The sequence below is a fragment of the Triturus cristatus genome, chromosome 2_1 (genome assembly GCF_964204655.1).
Source record: "Triturus cristatus chromosome 2_1, aTriCri1.1, whole genome shotgun sequence".
In the NCBI taxonomy this organism is placed as follows: domain Eukaryota; kingdom Metazoa; phylum Chordata; class Amphibia; order Caudata; family Salamandridae; genus Triturus; species Triturus cristatus.
Window position 1 is genome coordinate 907621078 of NC_140581.1, and position 24390 is coordinate 907645467.

At 39.2% G+C, this 24390-nt stretch overlaps 1 protein-coding gene across 1 annotated transcript in view; it reads left to right on the forward strand.

The window, feature by feature from the left end:
- Positions 1 to 24390, forward strand: part of RASEF (RAS and EF-hand domain containing) — a 298021-nt gene that overhangs the window by 136012 nt on the left and 137619 nt on the right. The window contains exon 3 of the mRNA XM_085633180.1: positions 6339 to 6429. Within this exon, the coding sequence (XP_085489306.1) occupies positions 6339 to 6429 (91 nt within the window). The remainder of the gene's footprint in view (positions 1 to 6338; positions 6430 to 24390) is intronic.

The window sequence follows — 24390 nt, forward strand, 5'->3', positions numbered from 1 at the left end:
GCAATGGCATAATATTTACCATTGATGAAATAAAAACCATGCCCTAGATAGGTTTGCTTGCCAGTCAAATCAATAGGATGTAAGATCTTCACTATTAGTGGCAATAATGTCAGTGAATGCCATTCATTAGACTCTGCACAGTGCAAAATTCAATTTAAAGGAAACCCTCTCTTGTGGAGCTTCTGCTCCTGAATTTAGTGTCTGAAAGGCATTTGTGCAGTCAAATGTAACATTGAGCCACAATGCCCTGGTCCACTTCATGCCCTTCCACTGTCACTCCAGCTACCATTACCATTTAAGTACAGTCGGAACAGTGCAGTAGAATTTAAGCTTTGATTCTGCAAACTAGGTGAGATAACGCACCAAATTCAGGCAAAGAGGTATTCAAATTACATTTAGGGCCAGATGTACGACCACCCAACAATTTGCGAATCGCAAATTGGGATGTACAACAGTGTCAGAGACACTGTTAGGGATTCCCAATAGGGGTCGCAAAATGCGAGGCTCATGAACATGAATATGAATGAGCCACTCACAATTTGCGACCCCATTGGGAATGGCAGGCCCGCCCAGGTATGGTGGCCTGCTTTTAAATAAAGCTGTGTTTTTTAATGCAGCCTGTTTTCCTTAAAGGAAAACAGGATGCATTAAAAAAAAAAATGAAATGTTTTCGTTTCATTTTTTAAAGGCAGGTAGTGGTCCCTGGGACCACCTCCTTCACTTAAAAAATATCTTCAGAGCCAGTCACAAAAGGGACGCTCCTTCCCCTTAGCGGAATATTTAGAGAATCTCATTAAGGGAAACTGCCAAAAACGAATATATACATAGAAGCAGTGAGAGACTGTTTCATTGAAAGGAGATTGTGTTAGTTGACAAACAGAGTGTTGACAGTTATCAGAACTGTTTTTCATTAAAATGCTAATTAAGTAATATTATTTCTAATTAACATCTGTATGTTCTTGTTTATTCACGTTTAACAAGCCAGACATCCAGGTGTGAGTAATTAGGCTTTGAATATCACGAAATGTCTGTACCAGGGCACTACATCTTGTATTTGCAGGCAATTAGCAATGAATGTCAATTTGTTTTAGAAATTGATTTGAAACTATTTAGTGCTTATTACTGGGGTGAGAGTTTCAGGGAACGTGTATTTAATGCTCACGTTACCTTATTTTGGATCTTCATGTGGCTGGTTTGCGTACCACCCATGGTAGACCGAATACATCTTTTCGGGCAGGTGTACCAGAAATAGCTTAATAGTTAAAATAGCAGGGATATATTTCCTTACCGTATAATTTCACCAGAAAATAAACATACAAAATATACAATATTTAGTATTTATGGCATTGTAGTATAGCTCTAAATTAGAACATTGGAATGTTGGGAGCTCCATTGAAAACAATGGAGTAGCTCCGGGCTTATAATGGCTGGTATAAACCCGGAGCTCAAACATTCCAATGTTTCTTTGTTCACAGCTGTGGCTGTGAACAAAGGGTTCAGGGAGCCAGAGGGGATTTAGAAGCCTTTGTTTTATTTGTTAGAACATTCTGCCCTCTAGTGGCCTTCGGCTCGGTCCTTTAACGCTGGAGCGGGCCGGTATAGCCCGCTATGGCGAGCTATAAGGCTATAATATATTACTGTACACTTTGAATTTTTGTATGCTTTTTGTATTCTACAGAAAGTCTTCAGCTCTCATACTGAGGTTATTAAACACCATATACCAAGCCCGAGTACAGTAAGCAAAGCTGAAAGGAAAGCTTCTTGCTTAGTAGAAACGCTTCTCTTGCTGTTTCGCTGACGCCTGCTAGTGCATGCCCATCTACCAGTGTGACTGTCCATCACAGGCCACAGCCAGACCCTAGCTCCTAGGAGTCCTCCGATGGGCCTCGCAGCACCTCCCTGAAGTCTCTTTAAAGCATATTTTAGTTGGTGAATTAAGACACTGAATTCTGATGCTCATCCCCCTCCCCCAACCGCTTATCTGTTTTACAGGTGTGTTTTCTGCCCAAAACTGGGGAGAGACACTGCCAAAAACCAGAGAGCAGAGAACTCAGAGGGCCAAATGGACAAAACTTTCTTGAAGAGTAGCTGATTCTTACTCCAGGCCTAGGTGTATGTTACTTATTCATTTACAAGAGTACGATGCCATTTCACTGGATAGAGAGTACTCTTTCCTGACAGAGGTTGGAAAGAAGTGGGAGGAATGAAGGGAAGATATGATCGGAGAGACAGGACTGCATCGGTGGAGGCACTCTCCCACAAGAGTAGAAGAACACATGTCAGGAAACAGAATATCCAGTATAAACTAGGTGAACTACCGGTCTTCAGTATTCCATGCCAACTGAATCCTCTTAAGACATGTTTATTTGAAGAAATCATTTTTCTGAAGTAGGGCCCTGAGAAATCGACCACCTGCCTGGGCCTTCCATGAAGTTGGCCTCTTATTTAATGCATCTAAGGGAGGGCAAAGATTACACACACCATTTGCCTTCATTACTCTCTTGATTACTGTGTTTCCTGAATCTGCTCTGTGGGTTATTGATACAGCCACTTACTGATACAGCCACTTGCTGACTAGTGGCAGAATGACTATGGAGGCCCTAGTGGAACATTGATGTGGCCTCCTTCCCGTGTGTTCTCTTGCTACTGTCATCGGTCCCTGCTATGTTGAGGCTGCACAACACTGTTCCCCAGTGGGATATTAGACCTTTACTCACACACCTCAATTACAGTGTAGAAAGCTACCCCCAGCCTGGGCCCTTTGGAAGGTTTGAACACTCATCAGTGAGTAAAAAAATGATTACAAGCTATGACTAGGAATTAAATACCCTCATATAGTCATCAAAATAGTAGGATAATGCTGATAGAAAACATAGCACCAAGGTTTAGTGCCTTGTAATGTACTACCACAAGTAGCCAATGCAGGAAATATGGTGCACAGAGAAAACATTTTTCCAGGAGGAGAAACCTTTTCCCTTACGCACCCGTGACATTTAGGGGTGTTATCTATCTGTTCTGAGACTGGAAACATTTAATTACATCATTTTAAAAGTACCTTTACAAGTTTTTCCAGAAGGATAATGTTTAAGCTAAATGTTTAGAAGTATCTGAAACCTTAGAGTGCCCCTTGCAATTTCCTTGGACACCTTGACATTTAGAGGCCTATTACGATGGCGGGCGGACTTTGTCCCCCCGTCACCGTACCGGGAAACTGGACCGCCCGCCATACAAATTAAGATGCGCCCACCACACTGGCGGGCGCATCCCGCATTTTTTACATTGCGGCAGGCGGTGTTGTTAGCAGTACCCGCCGCAATGTAAAACATGCAAGTAGTGCATTTGCATGCACAATTTGACAGGCACCGCGCGGTGCCTGCCACCTTGTGCATGCAAATGCTGGGTGGTACCTTAGGTACCCCCCAAACCCCCAACATCCTGGGGGCCTGCTACAGGCCCTCAGCAGCGAAGACCGCATGCCTTTCCGAAAGGCCAATCTCCGCCTGCATGTTAATATGGATGGCGGAGTCTTGCAGACACCGCCACCATATTAAGCCCCTTTTTCCACCCGGTCGACTCATTGACGGGCGGAAAAGCGGCGGACGGTATTCCCGTCCGCCGCGGACCCCCCAGCCATCCTAATATGGCGGGGGGTCATTCAGGCGTGGATGGCGGGCGGATCGCCCCAGCCGGGCCGGCGGTAGCTACCGCAGACCCGGCGGGGGCGATCCGCCCGCCATCCTAATAGGCCCCTAAGTGTCCACAGATGGTAGAACAACTGTGATACTGTCAGATTTCCCTTCATTGTAAATACTCTTTAGAAGTCTAAAATGTCGCTTATCCAGATTCTGTATATAAGAACATGTGAAATTTAGGATCACAAATAACTTTAATTTTGCACATTATATTTACCCCTAGGCGAACCAAAACTTCTGCAAATCAGGCCCCTCACATTTTGTACATCTGAGTTAGGATTTATAGGGCTAAATTGAGATCTTTGACTCATTTACATGCTGCCGCTGATGGCATAGCCTATGAGAAATGACTCACTTGCCCAATTCAAAGATCCGTGCCAAGTCAGTGCAGAGTATTTTGCAGAAAGTGCTTCCACAGTAGTACACTTTCAGTGAAAATGTTCACTACTGCCCAGTTTGCCATGTGATTGTGGTATGGCGGACTAGTTGGCATATTTTTTGTTTATTTTGAAAAACAAAAGATTAATGCCACTAACATACTCAGAGTTTTCTCCCAGTGCTTCAGGAACTGTGGTCTATTTTTCCTGCCCAGGACCAATAGGTGAGGAAAAAATCAATTGGTTCCCTCAACTCAAAATGAGGCAGTATCAGAACAATGAGGGTGGAAGGAACATCTGCTGGCTTTTCAATGTCCTTTTATGATTTCTAATTGAACAACTGTGCAATATAACATGAAATAATAAGTTGTGAATTTATACCATTGCACCTACCTGTTGTATGTTCATGCCATTGTGCCCTGCCATTACCTACTCTTTGCATATTCATTCCATTGTCTACAGCTATGTTCTACCATTTGCACATTGATTCCATTTTTTCCTGCCATTATATACTCTTTGCACATTGATGCCATTTTCTCCTGCTATTACCTATTCTTTGCACGTTGATGCTGATATTACGGACTGGGCCCAAAATTAAACAATATGGTTCACTGTTTCAACTACTATCACTTATTTGGTTGAGCCCCATTCCCATGTCAGTCACTTCTTCTCTAGATGACGGATCATGGTCAGAGTATTGTGATTCAAAGAGCTATTTCAGTAACACAAGCAAATACCAAATACAATTCCAAGATCAGTCAATGATGAGAGTTTGAAAATGTTTTAAAAGATTTATTCTCATTAAGAGATTAGTAGTTGTCTTTTTATTTAGTTTTTTTATCCATTATTAGTCAATAAATCTTTAGTAAGTCTGCAGAAATCTCATAGAAAGGTTTGGTTAGAATCAAATAGAAAAAATAATGCAGCCAGTGTGTTCCATAAAGAAATACACCCTATTCTAAAAGGTCAGACCAGAATTTCAGAGTTAGTAGAACCTATGAAGAGTTCAAATTCAAAGGAAAAGAATGAGATAAAAGGAGCATAAAGCTTAAAACCAATGTTAAGCAGCAGATTCCCATAAAGTGTAGTTTATGACACTCAGCCGAGTCTCCGTAGTCAAGTAAGTGACCCTACAGTTGCTGTAGCAATCTGTAAACATAAAGCCTCAAAATGAAGTAAGGATGAACAGAAGCAGCAGTAGGAACAGCTGTCAGAAGGTAAGTCGAAAAGCATAGGGTAAAAAGCATGGAGAAAAGGCATCGAAAAATGGCATTATTTGACTAACTAGGAACATACACTAATATAAAAGACATGAATACATGTTGCAGACATTGTATCAGGCTTCTTCTTCTCTGCTCCAATCAAAAGGTCGATCCCCTCTGAGCAGGCTCTGTTCTTCCTTTGCCACGAAAATACATACAGATTGTAAAGCCTTATCATGAGTTAGCTACAGACATATGTAGTTATGGTCTGGAAACATAAGCCTCAGTCCCATAGGCATTGATTGCAGGTTGGCCTTTTAAAGTAATTGAACTATGCAAAAGATGTACAGAATGAACTATGCTAATGAGAAGAAACATCTTTGCAAAAAATGCATTTCATTAATACGAACAAGAAATATTGTTTTGAATTGACAGCTATTCTATTCAGGCATTATGTGAAATAGGGTGAGATTTGTAAGTTTAATCAATACAAATAATATGTTGTGTAGTAAAATAAAACATTTGATTAAAACCAGAACATTCATTCAACTATGACAAACATTTCTAAGCATGTCTCATTAAGGTCAGGGTTCTAAATTACTTGTGCACAGATCAGCAATATTAGCCTCACTTTTAGTTAAAGGAAGCTTGCTTCTTAGAATTTTTCTGGCCTATACACAGAGCTTTGACTGCCTATTGCAGTTTGCACATTTAAAATGTGTGTCATTGCTTTGAATTTTACGGTAATCATGGCACATTTTCAAATGTTAATCGAAATAATTTGCATTTCAACTAGTCGACCTTATCAATGCCATTGTCTCCGGGCTTTACCTACTCTTTGTACATTGGTACCTTTGTCTCCTGCCATTACCTACTCTTTGCACGTTGATGTAGTTGTCTTCTGATGTTACTTTCTCTTTATATGTTGATGACATTGCCTACTCTTGGTATGCTCATGTCATTGTCTTAGTTTACTTACTCCTAGGTTAACTGTATGTGCAATTGTCCATGAAAGTATATCTTTGGGAACCCTTCATCACAACCACATGTTCATGTTTTGATGTTAGGGCTCAGGATAAGGCAGCAATGCAGCTGAGTGAGTTGGAAGAGGAGATGGACCAGCGGATACAAGCTACCGAACACAAAATAAGAACAGAGGTGAGTCTTTGCAATTAATAATGGAAATAAATTTTAACTCAGTGGTCAGTGTCCAAACAGGAAACATTGGGAGTGTCAGACCTTTACAGTGAAGTGTGATAAAGCATCATTTAATTTTCACTCCACAACATGAGTCACGATGAATCTCCAGGTTTAATAATGGAAATAAATTTTAACTCAGTGGTCAGTGTCCAAACAGGAAACATTGGGAGTGTCAGACCTTTACAGTGAAGTGTGATAAAGCATCATTTAATTTTCACTCCACAACATGAGTCACGATGAATCTCCAGGTTTAGGGGTAACCTCAACACACTACACATCATCCAGGACAGTATGACATCTGCTGTGACAAAGGAAATGGCAACTTGTGAAATATTGTGCAGTCAGCTATTGTTTTTCAAACGTAATGCCTACAAATGCAATTTTAGTTTATAAATATGTGCTCTCTAAAACTTAAAGTGACTTCATAAATACATGTTTATTCTTCTACCAGTTAAAAATCTTTTCTTATTTTGGCCATGCCTAAATTAAGTAGTAATTATGTGATTACGTGCAGCATCATTCAATTCAGTGGTGTAATTTCTAAGACATCATAATGGCAGAGGATTTGATATTTTATCCCTTATTGCCGCATCTTGATGCTATCACACAATTGACCTCACTGATCTCTGACCTTATACACAGGCCTCATTCCATTTTTTACACAGCCTTTATTGGACTGTAAGCAAAGGCAAACTTCCCAAGACTTATTTGCAGAGGTAAAGTTGCACATGAGTAAATATACATGTGTAATTGTAGTCTTACAAGTAACTTTACTACTAATGGCTATTCACCATTTATGAGTGTAAAAGATACTCAAAAGTGTAGACTTACTTGTTCCCGCCCCCTGAAATAGGAGATGGAGTCAGTAAAAACTCTATATATATGTCTGTAAATTTACTACTAGTAGTGTTTATTATATTTACTATAATGCTTGTAGTAGTAGTAGTAATGATCTTTATTTGGTAGCCGAGTACCATCAAAGAACACATGTATAAAAACATTACAAAGAATATATCATAAGACCATTTTAAGACATGTCATAGCACAATTCATTAAAAAACATCACTATGCAAAAATAATCATTTACTTTAGCCATTACTAATGTGCAAAATGGAAGCAGAAGTCAAGCAAAACTGTGTGCAAATTAAGAAATTAATACATAACAAAAAAAACATGAAAACTATCTTCCAACTATATATAAAAACAAAATTGAGAGAAAAGAAAAGTCAGTAAAAGTGGGGGTTTTTTGGGCCTAATTGCTTGAGGGCACAATCACTAGTCTACCACTTTTATGCAATACCGCCAGTAAAAAGTTGCTCATAGCAATGGCTATTACTGGAGTGGTGTCACTCCTATATATTATAAGGGCCACTATATATTTACTAGTAGTGACTTTACAGCCGTATTTGAAATTTCGCACACTTGGCAGAAACCTCCGCAATCAATGTAAAGCTCTCCCAGCAGAAAGTATAGGGAACTTTTACAAAGTTAATTACAGTTAAAAGAAATTAAACATATTTGTAAGTTAAATGTTCAGGTAAAAAAATTGTAGCTATAAATTTTACATGTAGAATTTATTTTTTAAATACTGAAGCATTATTAGATACATTTGAAATTAAAAATGTAATTAATTTAAGTATATTAAACTACAATAAAATTATTTTTAAAGAAGTACTTAAAATAATAACACTTCCATAAAGTAAAATGTTTATATTCATTATGTATTGAACATTACTGAAATGTATGTACAGAATACATTTTTATTAATTTAATGTCTGTCATTTAAAAAAAGTTACATTTATTTTTAAATTAAAAAAAGGTTGTTACAATATTTTTAATAACATGATATGTATTCATAATATTTTTTGTGCATCACAATAAATGAATAGATATTTTTAAAATGTTTAAATAAATTAATTTACTTTACATTATTTCCTATGGGGTTTTATTTTAAGCCACTGCCTCCATTATGGTCTATAGGAGGGTGTTACAGTACCTGTGAGTAGCCATGGGTGGTGCTGGACTTACTTAAGATCTTAGCTAGGGTACATTTACAACTGTTTTAGGTCCTTTGTATCGGTGGTAACTTTAGAAGTGCAGTTTGTGAATAGCAAAAAGGGCTTACTCTTTTTTGGGTAGGCGCACGTCCCTCCCTAAACTCCTCCCTAGTCCTCCTTAATCCCTCCTTACTCTTCCCTAAACCTCTCCCTTTTAGTAATAAGTATTCCCCATTTTCGAACCACCCCTCCATCCCTCTCAAATGTATTACTAAAACGTAGGTGCGCATCTGTGAAGATCTCTGCAGTTGAAGTGGAGATCTTTGCACATGAATGAAAGGAGACGGGGAGACCGCCACACAGGTTTGTGAATAGCATTTTGTAGTATGTTTAGTAGTGCTATTGTAGTATTGCTAAACATACTACAAAATATAGTTTGTGAATTGCCCTCAGGGCTAAATTTATTGCAAGATTATTGGAAATGACCATCTTTTGTCTGACATCCCCCTAGATGTTCTTGCTCTATCTGCTTAGCCAGTATTAGAACCCTGAGCATTTTGCCCCTGCGAAGCAGGAGTAAAGTGCCTACCTTCCACCTTCAATCATAGTTAACTTGACTTATTCCTGAATGGCATATTTGACTTGACTGGAAGTCCCTAGAATATATTCTAGAAAGTGAATTCAGGACCTAGTGTTAAACGCCAGCGATGAACTGCACCACTTACTGTGCCATCCTCTACAGTGGCAGTTCAAAATCTGTAGTGCAGTCAGTCAAACCAACATTTTTTATTAGGGCCAGACCTCACTTTTACATGATAGTAAGACACCCCAATGTAGGCCTTGTAGCCACCAAGGCAGGGTGCATGGTATTTAAAGGGGGACAGGTAGAAACATTTATATTACCATGTCCCTAGAGTAACTACAGTGACATGGCTCAAAAAGCTGTTTTTACTATGGCAGGTCTAGCTGTCCCATGTAGAAAGCCATAGTGCAGATTAAAATATTAATACTGATAACTCAGGAAAGGGATCAGCTAGAAAAATAATTTAGCAACTATTTTTTTAATGATTAAAAATAAATTTCAGTGGTGAAGTCGGATCTTATTATTCAGGAAAAATATCCTTTTGAAAGTTACCATTTACCTGCCTGATCATTCTGAAGGTGAATTAGCATAAGCATTTGCGAAGTACCAGCCTATGTTCACCCTTGAAAGAAGAGTGAATGAGGTCTGAAGTTCCTCCAAGGAGCAACACAGTGGATTGATTTCAAAGGGCAGGGGTACTTCTATTAGCTCTGCAGAATCTTCAGGGTTGGTAATGTGGGTATCCTTTTTGACACAACTATGTCAAATCCTACTTCACAGTTTTGTTTGAGCCACATACAACACCATGGTGCTCTTGAAAGGAAGAAAGAAGGATGCCAGGTCAATTCTTGTCTTCCGTTTGTCTAGGTGCTGTAAGACCAGCCTTTGCCCTATCACACTTCTGAGATTGAAATACTTTTAATATTGGAAAATCATGTTAGAGCATTTGCAGTCTTAATGGAGTCAGGTATGATTTATGACTATAGAAACGTAATTGAAATTGGCCTTTTAAACAAACAAATTATTTTCTTTGTGGGTACAATTCAGACATTTTACAGATTACTTCCCAGGGCTCCTAAATAAACAAAACTCATTGCTAGTTGTTGAACAGCATACTCATGGTCTTGAGTCACAGATCTCGTTGTCCAACATTTTAGGTGTAGCTTCCATAAGCAAAAATATTTTTTTTCCTTTGAAACCCAAAATCCTGATTCACAAAAACAATGTCTCTCGAAAGTTTCAGGTACAGGGTGCACATACAACTCGTTAGTTGCTTAGAGTCTGCTAGATGAATGACATTGTGCTCAATGTTAGTTATAACCAAGAGGTGGACAATGGTGTCCCCATCTGAGGTTTTTGGGAGTGGGTAATGCATATATGATAAACACATGTAAAGACATTACTTTATTGGCATTCATAAGTGGTTGTTTTATGTTATGTTACATAGAAATGTTACATAGTGTGAAGTTCACTGAATTTGCAATGATCCATATTGCTCTGTATCCTGGTAGTGGAGTTGGTTTTATAGGTTCATTACTTGTGCCTAACCTGTGTCTATATGCTTGTAGCCCTTTCTTATATTTACTGGTTGAACTGAGAGCAAAGTTTCTCATTAGTTTCTCAAATATGATAACCTCAGTGTCAGTAATTGTAGATGCGGGACCTCCAATGTGTTACCCAGAGTGTCCCATGACAGGTGCCACTGAAAGAAATCTGTCTAGTTTGACTGATTTGGATTTGGATTTGAATAACTTTCATTGGACTGGTGGTGCAAGAGGAAATATATTGCAATAAGAACTAACTGGTGCCCTGTAAGGGTGTCCTGGAGCTGGACAGTTCTATTCCCGCCATTAGACTATGCAAATAAGGCCATTCTTAAAGCATTTCTGAAGGGAAGATAAGAATATATCACCTTCAGAGTGAGAGAAAGAGTATTCCAAGTGTTGACATCTGAGTGGCTGAAAGAAATTCCTTAACGGCTACATTCAAAGTGTGGAATTTTCAAATTGTTGTCCAAAGCTAACTGGAGACAATGATTACGGTGATATTCCTGAACTCAATTCTGGAGATAATGAGGACCTTTTTCTGCATTGCTTGATGAACCAGCTATAAGCCATGACTGAATTCATAATCAATTGGGAGCGAATGTACTTGTTTCCACTGAGAGGAGACATGAACCGTTTTTGATAGCTTGAAAATGAATTGAACCACTAGGTGCTGGATTAAATGAACTTTCAAATCTCAGGCATATTCATACCTAAATAGAGACTATTACAGTAATCCATCCTTGGTAAGATCATAGCCTGAACTGCCAACTTCTGCTCTTCCAAGGGGAGGGAGGGGAGAATTTTCTTCAACAGCCTGAGATGAAACAGACAGGTTACTTATTTGATTTTGAAAAGAGAATATGTCATCCATATAAACTCCAAATCCTTGACTAATGTATTAGTGGTCAGAGTGGAGCCCAGGTCTGAAGACCACCATGTGTTTGACCAGACCTCGTTATCTTGTCCTAATAGCATTACCTCTGTCTTGTCCGAGTTGAGTTTAACATCTGTCTCCCTCAACCATCTGGCTTTCTCCACATGCAGGTTTTAAAAGTTTCATAGTTCTGGTTTTGGCCACCATCAAGCCAAATAAACAGCTGGGTGTGATTTGTATACATCATGAAATGAAACCCATGGTATCTTATAAGTTTCACCTGTGGGATTATATAAATATTAAACAGCCAAGGGCTCAAGGATGAACCTTGATGCACCCTTCCACCTCCAATTTGATTTTGAAATTCTTCAGACAATGAATTGTCCATTTTTACTTTTCGATGATGATCACTAGGGTAAGAGGCTATTCATTGTAGAGCCAAGCCCCAAAGCCTGTCTCCCTCAAACTGGATAGAATGAAGTTATAGAAAACTGTGTTGAAGGCTGCTGATAGATCCAGAAGAATCAAAGCAGTGCAGCCTCCTCTGTCCAAGGTCCATCTCAGCTCATCCACTACTTCAATCAGAAGTGACTCACTACTATGTCTGGGTCGAACCTCTGATTGTACCGGGTCCAGCACCGATTGAGAGTCTATAGGATACATAAGGCTTTTATCTACAATTATTTTTCTAGCCTTTTCAGAGGAACTGACAACAGGGAAAGAAGGTGGAAATTTGCTAAAATAGCAGGATCCAATTTGGGTTTCTTCAAAATAGGAGTTACTATAGTAAGCTGCAGTGGAACGACTGCTACCCTCGAGGATTAATTGCACAGTCTAGCTGAACCCAGTTTCTAAGAAGCCGTATGCAGTGTCTTTGCAGGGCATGGTTCCAGTGAAGAGCCTGATTTAACTGCCATCAGAAGCTCCCTAGGCCCTTCTGTAGAGAGCTCACCAAACTCCACAAGCAGTATTGGTTTCTCTGGTATACTTCCCACCCCTCCTTAGTTTGAATCAAGATATTGTCTCATTTGACAATATGTATTGTCTCATTTGGCTGTTCAGCATCGACTTCTGAAGAAATCGTATTCATTGTCAGTGACCATTGAAGAGATTGCTTGGCCAAAGAGATGTGCTCTCTTTGGTTGTACGTGAAGGAGCTTTCATTCTCCATTATTTGGTATACTTTGGGACATTCCTGTGCCAAGTAGGTTACTCTGAATAGGATGGAATATATCTGGTACATCATCAAGGATTCATGAGCCTTGAAGCTTTGTTTACATAGTGCAGCGGCACACAGCATCAAAGGCAACATACAGGTCTATTTGGATTCCAGTATCGCGATTGCCACTGAAAAGGTTCAAGTTATCCTATATTGAAAATATGGCTTATTCTGCACCCCTCATTGATCAGAAGGTCACCTTTAATAGATCGAGCAATATGTAAAATTCTAGGTTCTCTGTGAATTGTGATGTTGCATTCTAGGAATTTAGCACAGTAAGACAAGGTAAAAACCATCCTGTATTTTGTATGTTTGACAGAGTGATGGGAGGGGTTTTTGGGTGGTGATTTCATAATCGTGATGTTCTCTTATTGAGTAACCAATTTAAACCAATTTAATCTGGAATAATGTGTTGGTAAATAAACAAAAGAGTTGGGAAAGTGAGTTAGTGCAAGTAAGAGTTTGCACATTTAATGGATCAAGGAGTTCTTGCCATCCTGCGTATCTCTAATCTGCCAATTGTGTGTAGTTCAGTTGTGACATCAAATTTCTTTTCAGATTATGTTCTCCTATTGTGTGTGAGTACCTGCGATAGTTTAGTCCTGTTTTGGATCACTTCCATTCTAATGAAGTTGGTTTTGTTGTTGACAATATATTTTGGATTTTGGTCTTTCAGTGTTGACCAACGTTATTGCCTAGTTTTAGTTTAGAACCAAAAGCAAATTTGTGTTGGGAAATTAATTACTGTGAAAATCACTTTTTTGTTATTCATTCAATATTGTGCAGTGATGGGCATTTAGTGTTGTAGATTTTCTGTTGCGCCTATATTGTTGTAGAAGATTTATTTTACTTTTATGTCCAAGTACTGTGATTACCAATTTCTCTCACGTTGGCTGTAAGAAAATTCATCTACTTTGCACCATTGCTTCATTTGTGCTGTTGTTTGCCAGTGCGTTGCACAGACACGTATTTAGTAACACTGGCACATATTGATGACTGTGCCCCGCCTGGTGGTGCTGTCAGTCTATTTTTAGAAAAGCATATGAGAAAAGTGATTAACAATTCAATATATGATTACAAACATAATAATACCATAGTGCGCAGGCCATTCCTACAGCATTGGGTCACCAAGCGTAACTCAAATTATCACATCTGTAGAATTGCAATGGTAAATGGGTGGTAAGTATTTGGCAGCGCTTGCAAGGACCATAGATGATGCAAGCTGCAGTTGCCTCCTGAGAAATATATTTAGGACCCGGCACTAATTATTTTACAAATTAAGAACTGTTTTTCACTCTGGATTTTTCACTGCTGCTTTGGGGGGAACTGCTGTTTGATTTTCCAAGGTAGAGTAATTCATAAATGTCCATATGGTGCTTGCCTTAAGAGGAAGTAGATTCATGAATTTCCAGATTCAGCTGAAACTATAAATCCTCTTTTGTACGACTAAAGAAACTAAAGATGTCCAAAAGGAAAGGCGGCGGTTTTTTTTCCTTGACTTTTTGCACCATATGAGCTTCTGTCTCAGTCTTATCTGGTTGGCCCTGCTTTTTGGCAACTTTGTCCTTACTCATGCTGACTTGAGTATGCTTCTTGTTGCTGGTGATATATTACCCTTCCCAGATTAAAGAGCTCAGTGTTATCACCTAGACTCTCCCACTTTCATTAGTCGGTTGGTCCTGGAACAGGATTTGCATTCTGCATTCCCAGGGTCTATGGTTTCTAACCAAACCCAAGATGGCTTAAGTGCCTCTCACTACTGGATATACTACGCTTATAATAACCATGAGGTAGCTTCACACTGGTCTGCAGGGGATGAGATAGAAGAGTGAGATTAACTCATAGTTACTGCATTCTTTTTTTTCAGTTTAAAGTTTATTAAAGGAAAAAATTGAAGCAAACAATGGAAAAGATAATATATACGAAAAAATCACAAGCAATGAATATTATTAATTTAGAAACACCTATTACTAATAATTGGGAAAGGAAGTAGAGGGGGAAAGGGAAAGAGGGGGGGAATAGCATAATAATATTTTAAAACAGTAAGAATAAAGGGTGATATCTCTAACCTTAATTTCAATTTATACACAAAAATGTTAATAAGTACAATACAGTCTAAAGCTGCAAAAACGCAATAATGAAAAAAGGATATCAATTTAATATCTAGAAATTAGATAATAAAGACAACAAGTATTTATGGAGGTTTTCTGACTTCATCAGGAGTGTTAATTATAGTAGCGGAGGAGGAAGCAATATCAGTTAAATAGGTGGATAAAGGGAGCCATAAAAGATCTCTTCTAATGGATTATGATATGGGAGTAACATTGCTCGTATCAAGTCTATGATGAAAACAAACAGCATTCCACCATGCTTTAAAAGTAACTTTGTTGGCTTGCTTCCAATTGGAAGTGATTAAATGAAGGGCTATTGCTAATAATAAGTCAATTAATGAGGGGCCGGAGGAGGTGAGAGGCCAGGATGGTGATAGGGAGCCTAAAAAGACGTTAGATGGAGACAAAGAAACCTGGGTTTTAAAACTTTTATTGATTTGGGACCAGACTAGAAGCCAAAAACGGGAGAGGGAGGGGCAATCAAAAAGCATATGTTTTAAATCTGCTGAGGTACAAGTGCATGACCAGCAGATTGAGGAAGAGTCAGCAGAAAAAGAGGCTAACTTCGCTGGTGTGAATAAAAGACGTTTGTAAAGAAAATAAAGAGTCTGAGAATTATTAGCAGCTCTTGATGTCTTATGAATCTTTAACCATAATTTATCCCAAAATGGTATAGTCCAACATTCTGCAAGATCCCTTTCCCAAGCCAATTCAGCCTTTCCCTTGGCTCTATCAGAAGAGAAAAATATTTTTTTATATAGAGAAGAGGCAGAGGTATTAATAGATAATAAAGGAAAGAGATTGGAACATCTAGTGGGGATAGTGGAATTAGGGGGTTAGGATAGAAGGTACTGTGAGAGGGAAGGAAGGAAGGAGTAAGTCGTATTGAGCTTTACAGGAAGAGGATAAAGAAAATTTTGATTGGAGGTCTAAGAAGGATAAAGGGATATTATTAAGTACTAATTGTGAAATCCAAATTAGGCCTATGAGTCTCCAAGTTTTCCAGTAAAAGGTACGGCCTTTGATTCGTAATAAGTGGTTATGCCAAATGGGCTGTTGGGCTAACGAAGAAAAAGAGGGATAAGAGGACGGAAGAAGGGGATTAATATTTTACGAGTGTGGGAGATAACTTGAGAACGAAAAGAGGGGATATTATTAGTAAAAGTAAGAGATTCATTAAATTGGAAAGGAGCTATAAAGTGTTTTTCTATAGTCAACCATAGAGGAGGATGAACACCTTGATCAAGAGAAAGCCAGTGAGAGGATTGTCGCAGAGAAAAAGCATAGTGATAAGATCTAAAGTCAGGAAATTTGAGACCTCCAGGATTCTTGTCAGCTTTAAGAGCACTGAGTGCTATTCGAGGAGATTTGTTCTTCCAGAGGAATTTGTTTAATAGAGAGTCAATTTTTTAAGCCAAGTCAAGTAGAAGCCTGGAATATGTACTGGAATCATAGACAAAAGATAAAGAATTAATGGAGAAAGCATCATTTTGATAGAATCTAGGCGTCCCCACCAGGAAAGGAAAAGTGGGTGCCATCGATCTATAGATTCAGATAAAGTTTTGATAATATTGTCGAAATTTACCTTCAATGTGTCTGGAATATTAGGAGTGAAACGCAAACCTAAATACTTTATGTTCGAAGTCTTCCAAGAGAAACCAGTAGAGATAAAATCCTGTTTTAAACAGAAAATATTCAAGGGGAGAACATTTGTCTGAATTAAGTCGAAATCCGGATAATTGAGAAAAAGTGTCAACTTGGGATAAAAAGGCTGGAAGGGAAGTAGAGGGATTTGAACAATATAGAAGAATGTCATCAGCATAAACAGGCATTTAAACCTGAGTAGTGTCAAGTTTAAAACCAGTAATTCTATCATCTAGCCTAATTTTCGTTAAAAAGCGTTCCAATGCTATTATAAACAAAAAAGGGGACAAAGGGCAACCTTGACAAACTCCTCTAAAAAGAGAAAAATACTCAGAAGTTTTCCCATTAACGAAAATAGAGGCCTTAGGACCAGAATAAAGTAAAGAAATAAGAGAAATTAATTTTGTAGGGAAACCAATCCATTTTAGTGCTTGAAACATAAAATCCCAACCGATCCTATCGAATGCCTTTTCAGCATCTAATGCTATCGCGGCAATGGGATAATCAAGGGAGGGGGCCTTACTTAAGATGTTAAAAAAGACTCTAGAGTTATCTGAAGACAAACGGCGTTTAACAAAATCTGACTGTTCTGGGCCGATAAGCGTAGGTAAAATGGGGTCAATACGAAGAGCAAGAATTTTAGCGAAAATCTTGTAATCCAAATTAACTAGGGAGATCGGACGATAATTTTTGCAAGAAGAAGTGTCTTTGTTTTCTTTAGGAATTAAACTGATCATGGCTTCCTGTAAAGTTCCTGAGGAGCATCTGTCATTAATAAAAGATTTATAAAGTAATAAGAGTTGAGGGAGTAGCAAAGATGCAAAATGGGCATAAAATTCAATAGTAAAACCGTCAGGACCAGGTGCTTTCCCCTTTATAGTAATGAGACAGCATATGTGATTTCCGACAGAGTGATGTCAGATTCTAATGAGGTAAAGTCAGTGTCATTAGGTGGAGGGGAGTTTATTGATTGAAAGAAGGAAGAAAGTGCTGCTGAAGTGGGTTGCTGCTCAGGCGTATAAAGATTTTTGTAAAATGAAACAAACTCATTCAGAATATCATTATCTTTAAATAGGGAAACACCTACATTATTACGTATGGATTCTATTTTAGTCCGCTCGCGACAATTTTTTTAATAGTTTGCAAGCAGTTTCCCCATTTTATTTTGGCCCCCATAATAACGAGCACTGCTTTTTAAAAGATAAGAGGAAGCAGCTTCAGTAGATAGTTTATTAAAAGAGAGTTTGGCATCAATAAGATTTTTTAACGAAGCTTCAGTGTTAGAGTGGTAGTAACAATATTCAAGTTGCTTAATCTTGGTCAGTAACTGAGTATTTTTAGCTTCAAAGAACTTTTTTTTCCGTGAAACAAAATTTATGATAAAACCTCTGGCTGCAGCTTTAAAAGAATCCCAAATCATTACTGGAGAAGAATTTGGGGTGGAGTTAAGAGTGAAAAATTCAGCCGCAAAGGAGGTGAATTGGCTTGTAAAATTGGGGTCTGTTAATAATGTGTTATTAAAACGCCACCTACCAGCATGAGGTGAAACGGGTATTAGCACCAAATCTACAAAAACAGGAGCATGGTACGATATCAAAATGGAACCAATCTCGGCATGGGAGACAAGCTGAGACAGGGGCTTGCTTAAGAAAAGATAATCTATTCGGGATTGGGAATGATGAGGGGGAGAATAGAAACTATATTCCCAGATGTCTGGATTACAAAGCCTCCAAATGTCAATTAGAGCTTTACGGCGTATGGCAGAAGTAAATTGTGAATGCATCTTAGTGTGTGAGAATTTTACAGAAGAATGTCTATCTAATATAGGGTCAAGTACTTGGTTACAGTCACCTCCAAAAATAACATAATCATCATCAAACAGACGAAGTTTATCGGATAACTGCATCCAGAACGTATTGTCAATATTAACAGGTGCATAAACATTAAAGAGAACCAAGGGTATTTGATCAATAAGCAGTTTAACAATTACCCAGCGCCCTTCTAGGTCGTTTCCTGATGAACTACTGATAACTGATATTTTTTATGACATAAAATAGAAACTCCATTCTTCTTACCTAAAGCTGGGGAAGAAAAAACATTACCCACCCAACATCTTTTCAATGTAGCTGCTTCCACATCCGATAGGTGAGTTTCTTGAATGAAAGCAATATCAACATTCAATCTAGCTAAATGGGTTAGCACACGCTGTCTTTTTATGGGGTTATTAACACCTTTAACATTCCAAGTTACAACTCTAAAAGTAACCCATTAAAATGAAGATGCACAATTATTATAAAAGCAATTGAAATAGCAGATTTGTTGCTCAAAAGAGAAAAAAGAATTGAAGAGAGAATAAAAAAGAGAGGTGAGATTAAGAAAGAAAAATAAGCAAATCTGAGGAAGATGTTATCAAAAATAGAGGAAAGAAAGGAAAAATAGTGGGGAGAAAAGGACAGGAAAAGATAAAAAGAGGAAAAAACAAAGTACAATACAGATAAACAATATAAAACAAAACATTGACACTGAAGTACAAAGTCAAAAAGACATACCACACAAAAACAATGAGAGTGGGACGGGTGGAACCACATGAGGGAGGTAGCACACCGGACCGCGGACTCCACAAAGACGCAGTCGGGGGAGGCAATCCGCAGGCACAAACGAAGAAGATATAATCAAAGAACCACAAAGCTGCATCTGAAAGAAACAAGCCGAGAAGGAAAAAGATTAACATGTCGCAAATCGTAACAAAAGACAAAAAACAACTGGGATGAGGAGAAAACATAAAACAACAACCAACAAAATGTATGCCACAAAAACAATTAATTAAGATTGAGGAATGTCCATAGAATCAACTCTGCAGGAGGATAGGAATTGTTGAAGAAGTGCTGGATCTTCATAGGTTGTTGTTTTATTATTATAAGTCACCTTGAAGAGGCATGGATGGAATAAACTGCAACGGGCATTCAGGGATCGAAGAGCAGGTCTCATCTCCAGGAACTTCTTGCGGCGATCTGCAATAATCTTTGCATAGTCCTGCGCGAAGAAGTGAGTTGAGCCATTCCATATGATCTTTCCTTTCTGCTTAGCCGGTTGGAGAACTTTGAGAAGATCTGTATATTCTAAAAAGTACAGGATTACCCTTCTAGGTTTTATTGAAGAGGAGGACGTAGTAGCGTGGCAGGAAATTTGACTGAGACGGTGGGCTCGCTGAATATTCAAGGTTGGAGAAGTTGAAAGACCAAGGAGCGTGGGCAAAAAAGATTGAAAAAGGTTATAGGATTAGATCCTTCGAGGCCATCCCCCAATCCGTAAATGCGTAGATTATTTCACCTGTTGCAGTTTTCCAAATTCTCAACTTGTAATTAAAGATTCTGTATTTCTTTTTGAAGGCAGGGAACTTGGTCAGTGACTACCTGAACTGAAGTAACTCTTCTTTCTAAGTCATCCACTTTTTGTTCAGTGTGAAGCAAGTTATCTTCCAAGCTCTGAAGACGAGAATTCATCTCCACCATATATGGTTTAATAGAACGAATTTCATCAAGTAATAATTCCATAGAAATAGATGAAGAGGAGTTAGTGGGCGAAGGTGGGTTCGCTTTAACTCTTTTACCCGGAATTGAGGCAGGTGTGGAAGGAATTTTGGAATTTGCTTTATTGGAGCGCGAATTTTGGGAGGAAGAACCTTTCGTTTTGGTAGTGTCCATTGTTGCTTCCTCCCCATTATCTTGCAAAACACTGAATGGGTTAATGTCTTCCAGCGACCCCGTACTAGTGTTGGTTTGGTGAATACCATTACGAGGAGTGCGAGACATTGCCATTTTGAGGAGAATAAAAGGTGAGATAAGGTATGTAGAAACAAAATTCAGAGCGTAAAATGGCAGTTAGGAAAATTATTATTATTCACCTCTTCAAACTATATTATTGTTCACCTCCTCAAAGTATCTTATTTTCACCTCAGAAAATGTAATTGTTCATCTCCTCCAAAACATAAAAGAAAATAGTCCAACATGCGGCTGCATAGTGAGAATGAATACTCGAAGCGAGAAATTACTGAGAAAACAAATTCATTGTCTAGTAAGACATGTTTGGTACATACTCCTCAAAAATTAGAGAAAGCAACAGTCCAAAAGTCTGTGTTATGAGAAGATAAAAATACCGCTGCTAAAATAGCACTATTGAAAGTGAAAGATAAAAATTGGTGTTCAGGCAAAACATGCTTGTGAATTGGAGGGTGCAGAGAGAAAACTCTGTCAGCAGCCAGGGCTTAGTCAGCGTGAGGCACGGAGGACGTTAGTATTCAAAATGGTGGCCGCATTTCACTCGCGGACCGCGTTTGAATAAAAACCAGGGAGAAGAACGAAAAACGCTCACCCCAAGCCTTCCAAGCAATACATAATAGGCAGCAAGAGCTCCGACGAAGGAATCCGCAGCTCCGAAGTTCAGGCGGCGCGAAAAAAAGCCTGGAGCCTTTCCGTCGCGCTACATCTTGGCGGAGCTCCCAAATGCGGCGGCCATCTCCCTCGGCGTCAAAGCCACCACCCAGTTACTGCATTCTAACTGGCAGGAAATATGGTGAGATCCACAAATGTGGCTTTTCTGTTTTACCTTAATATACCAGGCACCAGATTAGCAATGAGGTACATGGCTCTTCTTTGCACCAGTAAGAATTTACACTGTGTTTGCCTAGTGCAGATACAAGGTTCCTGCCCTAATACATTTAACAAAATGCTCACCTGTGATGATTCTTTATGTTAGTGGACATTTTGTAGATAAAACAGCACACAACATTGAGTTCCAGGTTAGCAGCTCTTCTGTGTTTTTGTGTGTGTGGCCAACATGAGGGCAGAAGAAGTGTCAGATTGCTCAAACCTTGTGCAGACTTACAGGGTGAATCCTCAGTGACCCCTTCCACAAGTCCGATTAAGCGCAGGGGACCACTAAACTCCCTCCTGAATTCAGCAACCTGCAGAAAAGTCTCAGAAGGGTCCCTGAGACCATCTCTACTCTACCCCACAAGAGCCCTGGACGTACCATAAATGTGAGAACATTCTGAATAGAGCACATTTATTATGTCCTCCAGGGTATTTTTGCCACGTACCTGCCTCAGTGATATGAAGCGTGCACATGGGCAAATAGGCTCTCTCATTTGCATTTGATCATACCTCCATGCAAATGAGGGAATATCCTTTGCCTTTACCACAATGCCAGCTCAATCTATGCCACACAATTGCGATTATAGACGAGGCCACAAAAACAGCTCCAACCCCATTTGTAATCTCAAATGGCCCCTAGAAATGCAGAAAGAGAACTGATGTCTGTGGTGCTCAAGGTCACTTTCAGTAATACATCCTGCAGTGTTTATATTTGTCATTATTCACAAACCTTTTTATGTTTGCAAGTGTTCTATGCTTATGAATACTAGATTCACAGAATCACTCTCTACTGTCATTAGGTTTCACTTAATGACTGCTGACACTGGGACTTTACCAGTATTATAAAATCGAGAATTAAATTATATTTAAATGTGTGATTTTAGATGCTAATTAGTTATGAAAAGATATTACTATTGTTATTGCGCTTTGAACCTGAATACCCCTTGCTCGTGCACTGGTTGGCATATTAGACAGCACCCTGGTGTATTGATCAACCCTGGTACATGATGGGGAGAGTATATTGGCCTCCTGAGCTGTATCCCTTATACACGAGTGCAACGCCCTGGCAATCTGAGTTTCACCATGTAATAGGAATCAACATCCCGGTACGTAGAGCAGCCGCCATAACATTAAGCAGCACCCCATGAGAGTGATAAGTCTATGGTAAAATTCACGAATTTTAAAAATTATTCTGGGGTGGACAACCCTGCAAACCACTCCATTAAAAAATGGCTGTTGTCTCCCGCTCACTCAGTCATAGACTGAAAATGTGGTAGCACTAAAAGCCAACATTTTACTACTAGAAAGTGGGACATGGTAAAATAAAAACCGGGTAATGTATTTTCCCCATTGACTTAAAATCGTTGCAGAGGCAATTTTAGGCGGGAGACTGCTGAAGTACAGCCATGTGTTAACTTCAAAGTTTGGGAGTCTCCAGTCGGAATCGGGTCTGTTGGCATGTATGTTAAGTACCAGAGTCCAAATCATATTTTTTGGGACACAAACAATAGATGTTAACTTTCACGATGGGATGGTAGAAGAAAACGTCACCTCACCATAGTTAGGAGTCCAGTAGCGGTCGGACGAGCTGAACTCCAGACCACTCAACCTATCCCTCGCTCAACCTATCCCTGTTGCCGTCAGCAAGGACGTCGTGTGGTTGTGTGACATTCTGCAACGCCATTCCAGCTGGAACTCAACTCCTGTTCTCTTGTAGTGAGATTACGTCTATCAAGCACAACGACTGCCAACCATATCAGCGGGAAATTCACACACCATGACAACGTAGTACCTGGTAATTTGTCTAAAGTGAGTTCTGGGAAACGAACAGAGGTATCAAGGTATCAGGGGCAAGGCATTGTCCTTATTAATGTGCTGCATTCCGTCTCAAACGTCCATGTTGTGTTTCAGATACGATAGCGCTTGCTTGACTCCTTCAGGTATGCGCTTTTTAGGCAGAAAAATCGCCCACAAAACAAACAGACAATCAAGCTGCACTGTTTACCTTGTGGGCCCGTAGCGTGCTGTAAATCGCAGAACCTCTGGTAAATAGAACGTTTACAACTGTGTTCCACCTCTGGCATACAGTGCGTCTGCATTTTCCATCGGAGCAATCAGATGTTTGTTTGTTGAAGGTCGCAGGCTAATTATAGCTTGCTCAGCGAGCGTAGAGGGGTATTTTTGAGTAGTCACTTAGGGCCGAATCACAAAGCAGTTTGGACAAAGTGGACAGAGACATGAATGCATTTGCAAAAGCAAAATCCTATTTCGGAATTTGGAATTTTACTCCTGCAAACAAAATTCGCAACAAAGGGAATTTCAGCGAAACTCTTACTAGTGACAGTTTTTTCAGCATTCAATTAAAAGTTGGGGAACACCTACACATTTGAAGCCCCTTGTGGCTTTTTACTAATATTGTGTATGGAGTTTCCACTGCAAACGTGATTCTTTCAATAACATGCGAGGAGAACACCCCCCCCCCCCTCCCCAGAAATGACTGGGGTAAAGTGGACGGGCTTTTTCCTTGTGAAAGTACTTTTGCAATGGAAAATAAATGAAGATACAGTTGTAAATATACCTTTGTGTCACATTTGTGTGTGAAGTATGCACCTCTGACATAATGCCTTATTTCCATAAATGGGGAGGGAGGTAAGCAAATGTTTGTATCTTTTTTTACTCAGTTTTCACATCCCTTGTGAACTGTTTGCACAATCTTATGCTTTTTCCCTGATGCAAAGGGACATATCCATTACCATCTCCTCTATCCCTATCTGGCCCTTACTTCTGAGTATTACCAAGCTATTGAGACACGGGATACGAAATAAAGATGTGTTATCAGCAAAGAGAAATTGATTGAAACATAAATCACATACTTATGCACTGTATTTAGAACCTCCGGACCAAAACTCGCAAAACATGGTACTCCCAGAGAAAACGTATTGCGCCTAACATAGGTAGATACTAGCCTGTAGGTGCCCAACAAATGTCATGCTAAGAAATCCCCTTCAACGAAGTCCTTGAAAACCATACAGTGGATCTAGCTAACACTTCACCTGGAAAAGACACTTCCGTAACCTCATATGACCTAATTATTGCCATGCTCATCCAACTACTGGGAATATTTTAGAAAGCTTCTCACCTCTTCACGAAGTACCAACTTTCTCAATCAATGCATCACACTTAGGCAATGAAGCCACCTGTTTTGATGAACTCTCACACACTGCACACACCTAGGCAATGTGAATCATGACTTCTTCCAACCCATCGTGTACAGAGAGGACCGGAAGATCAA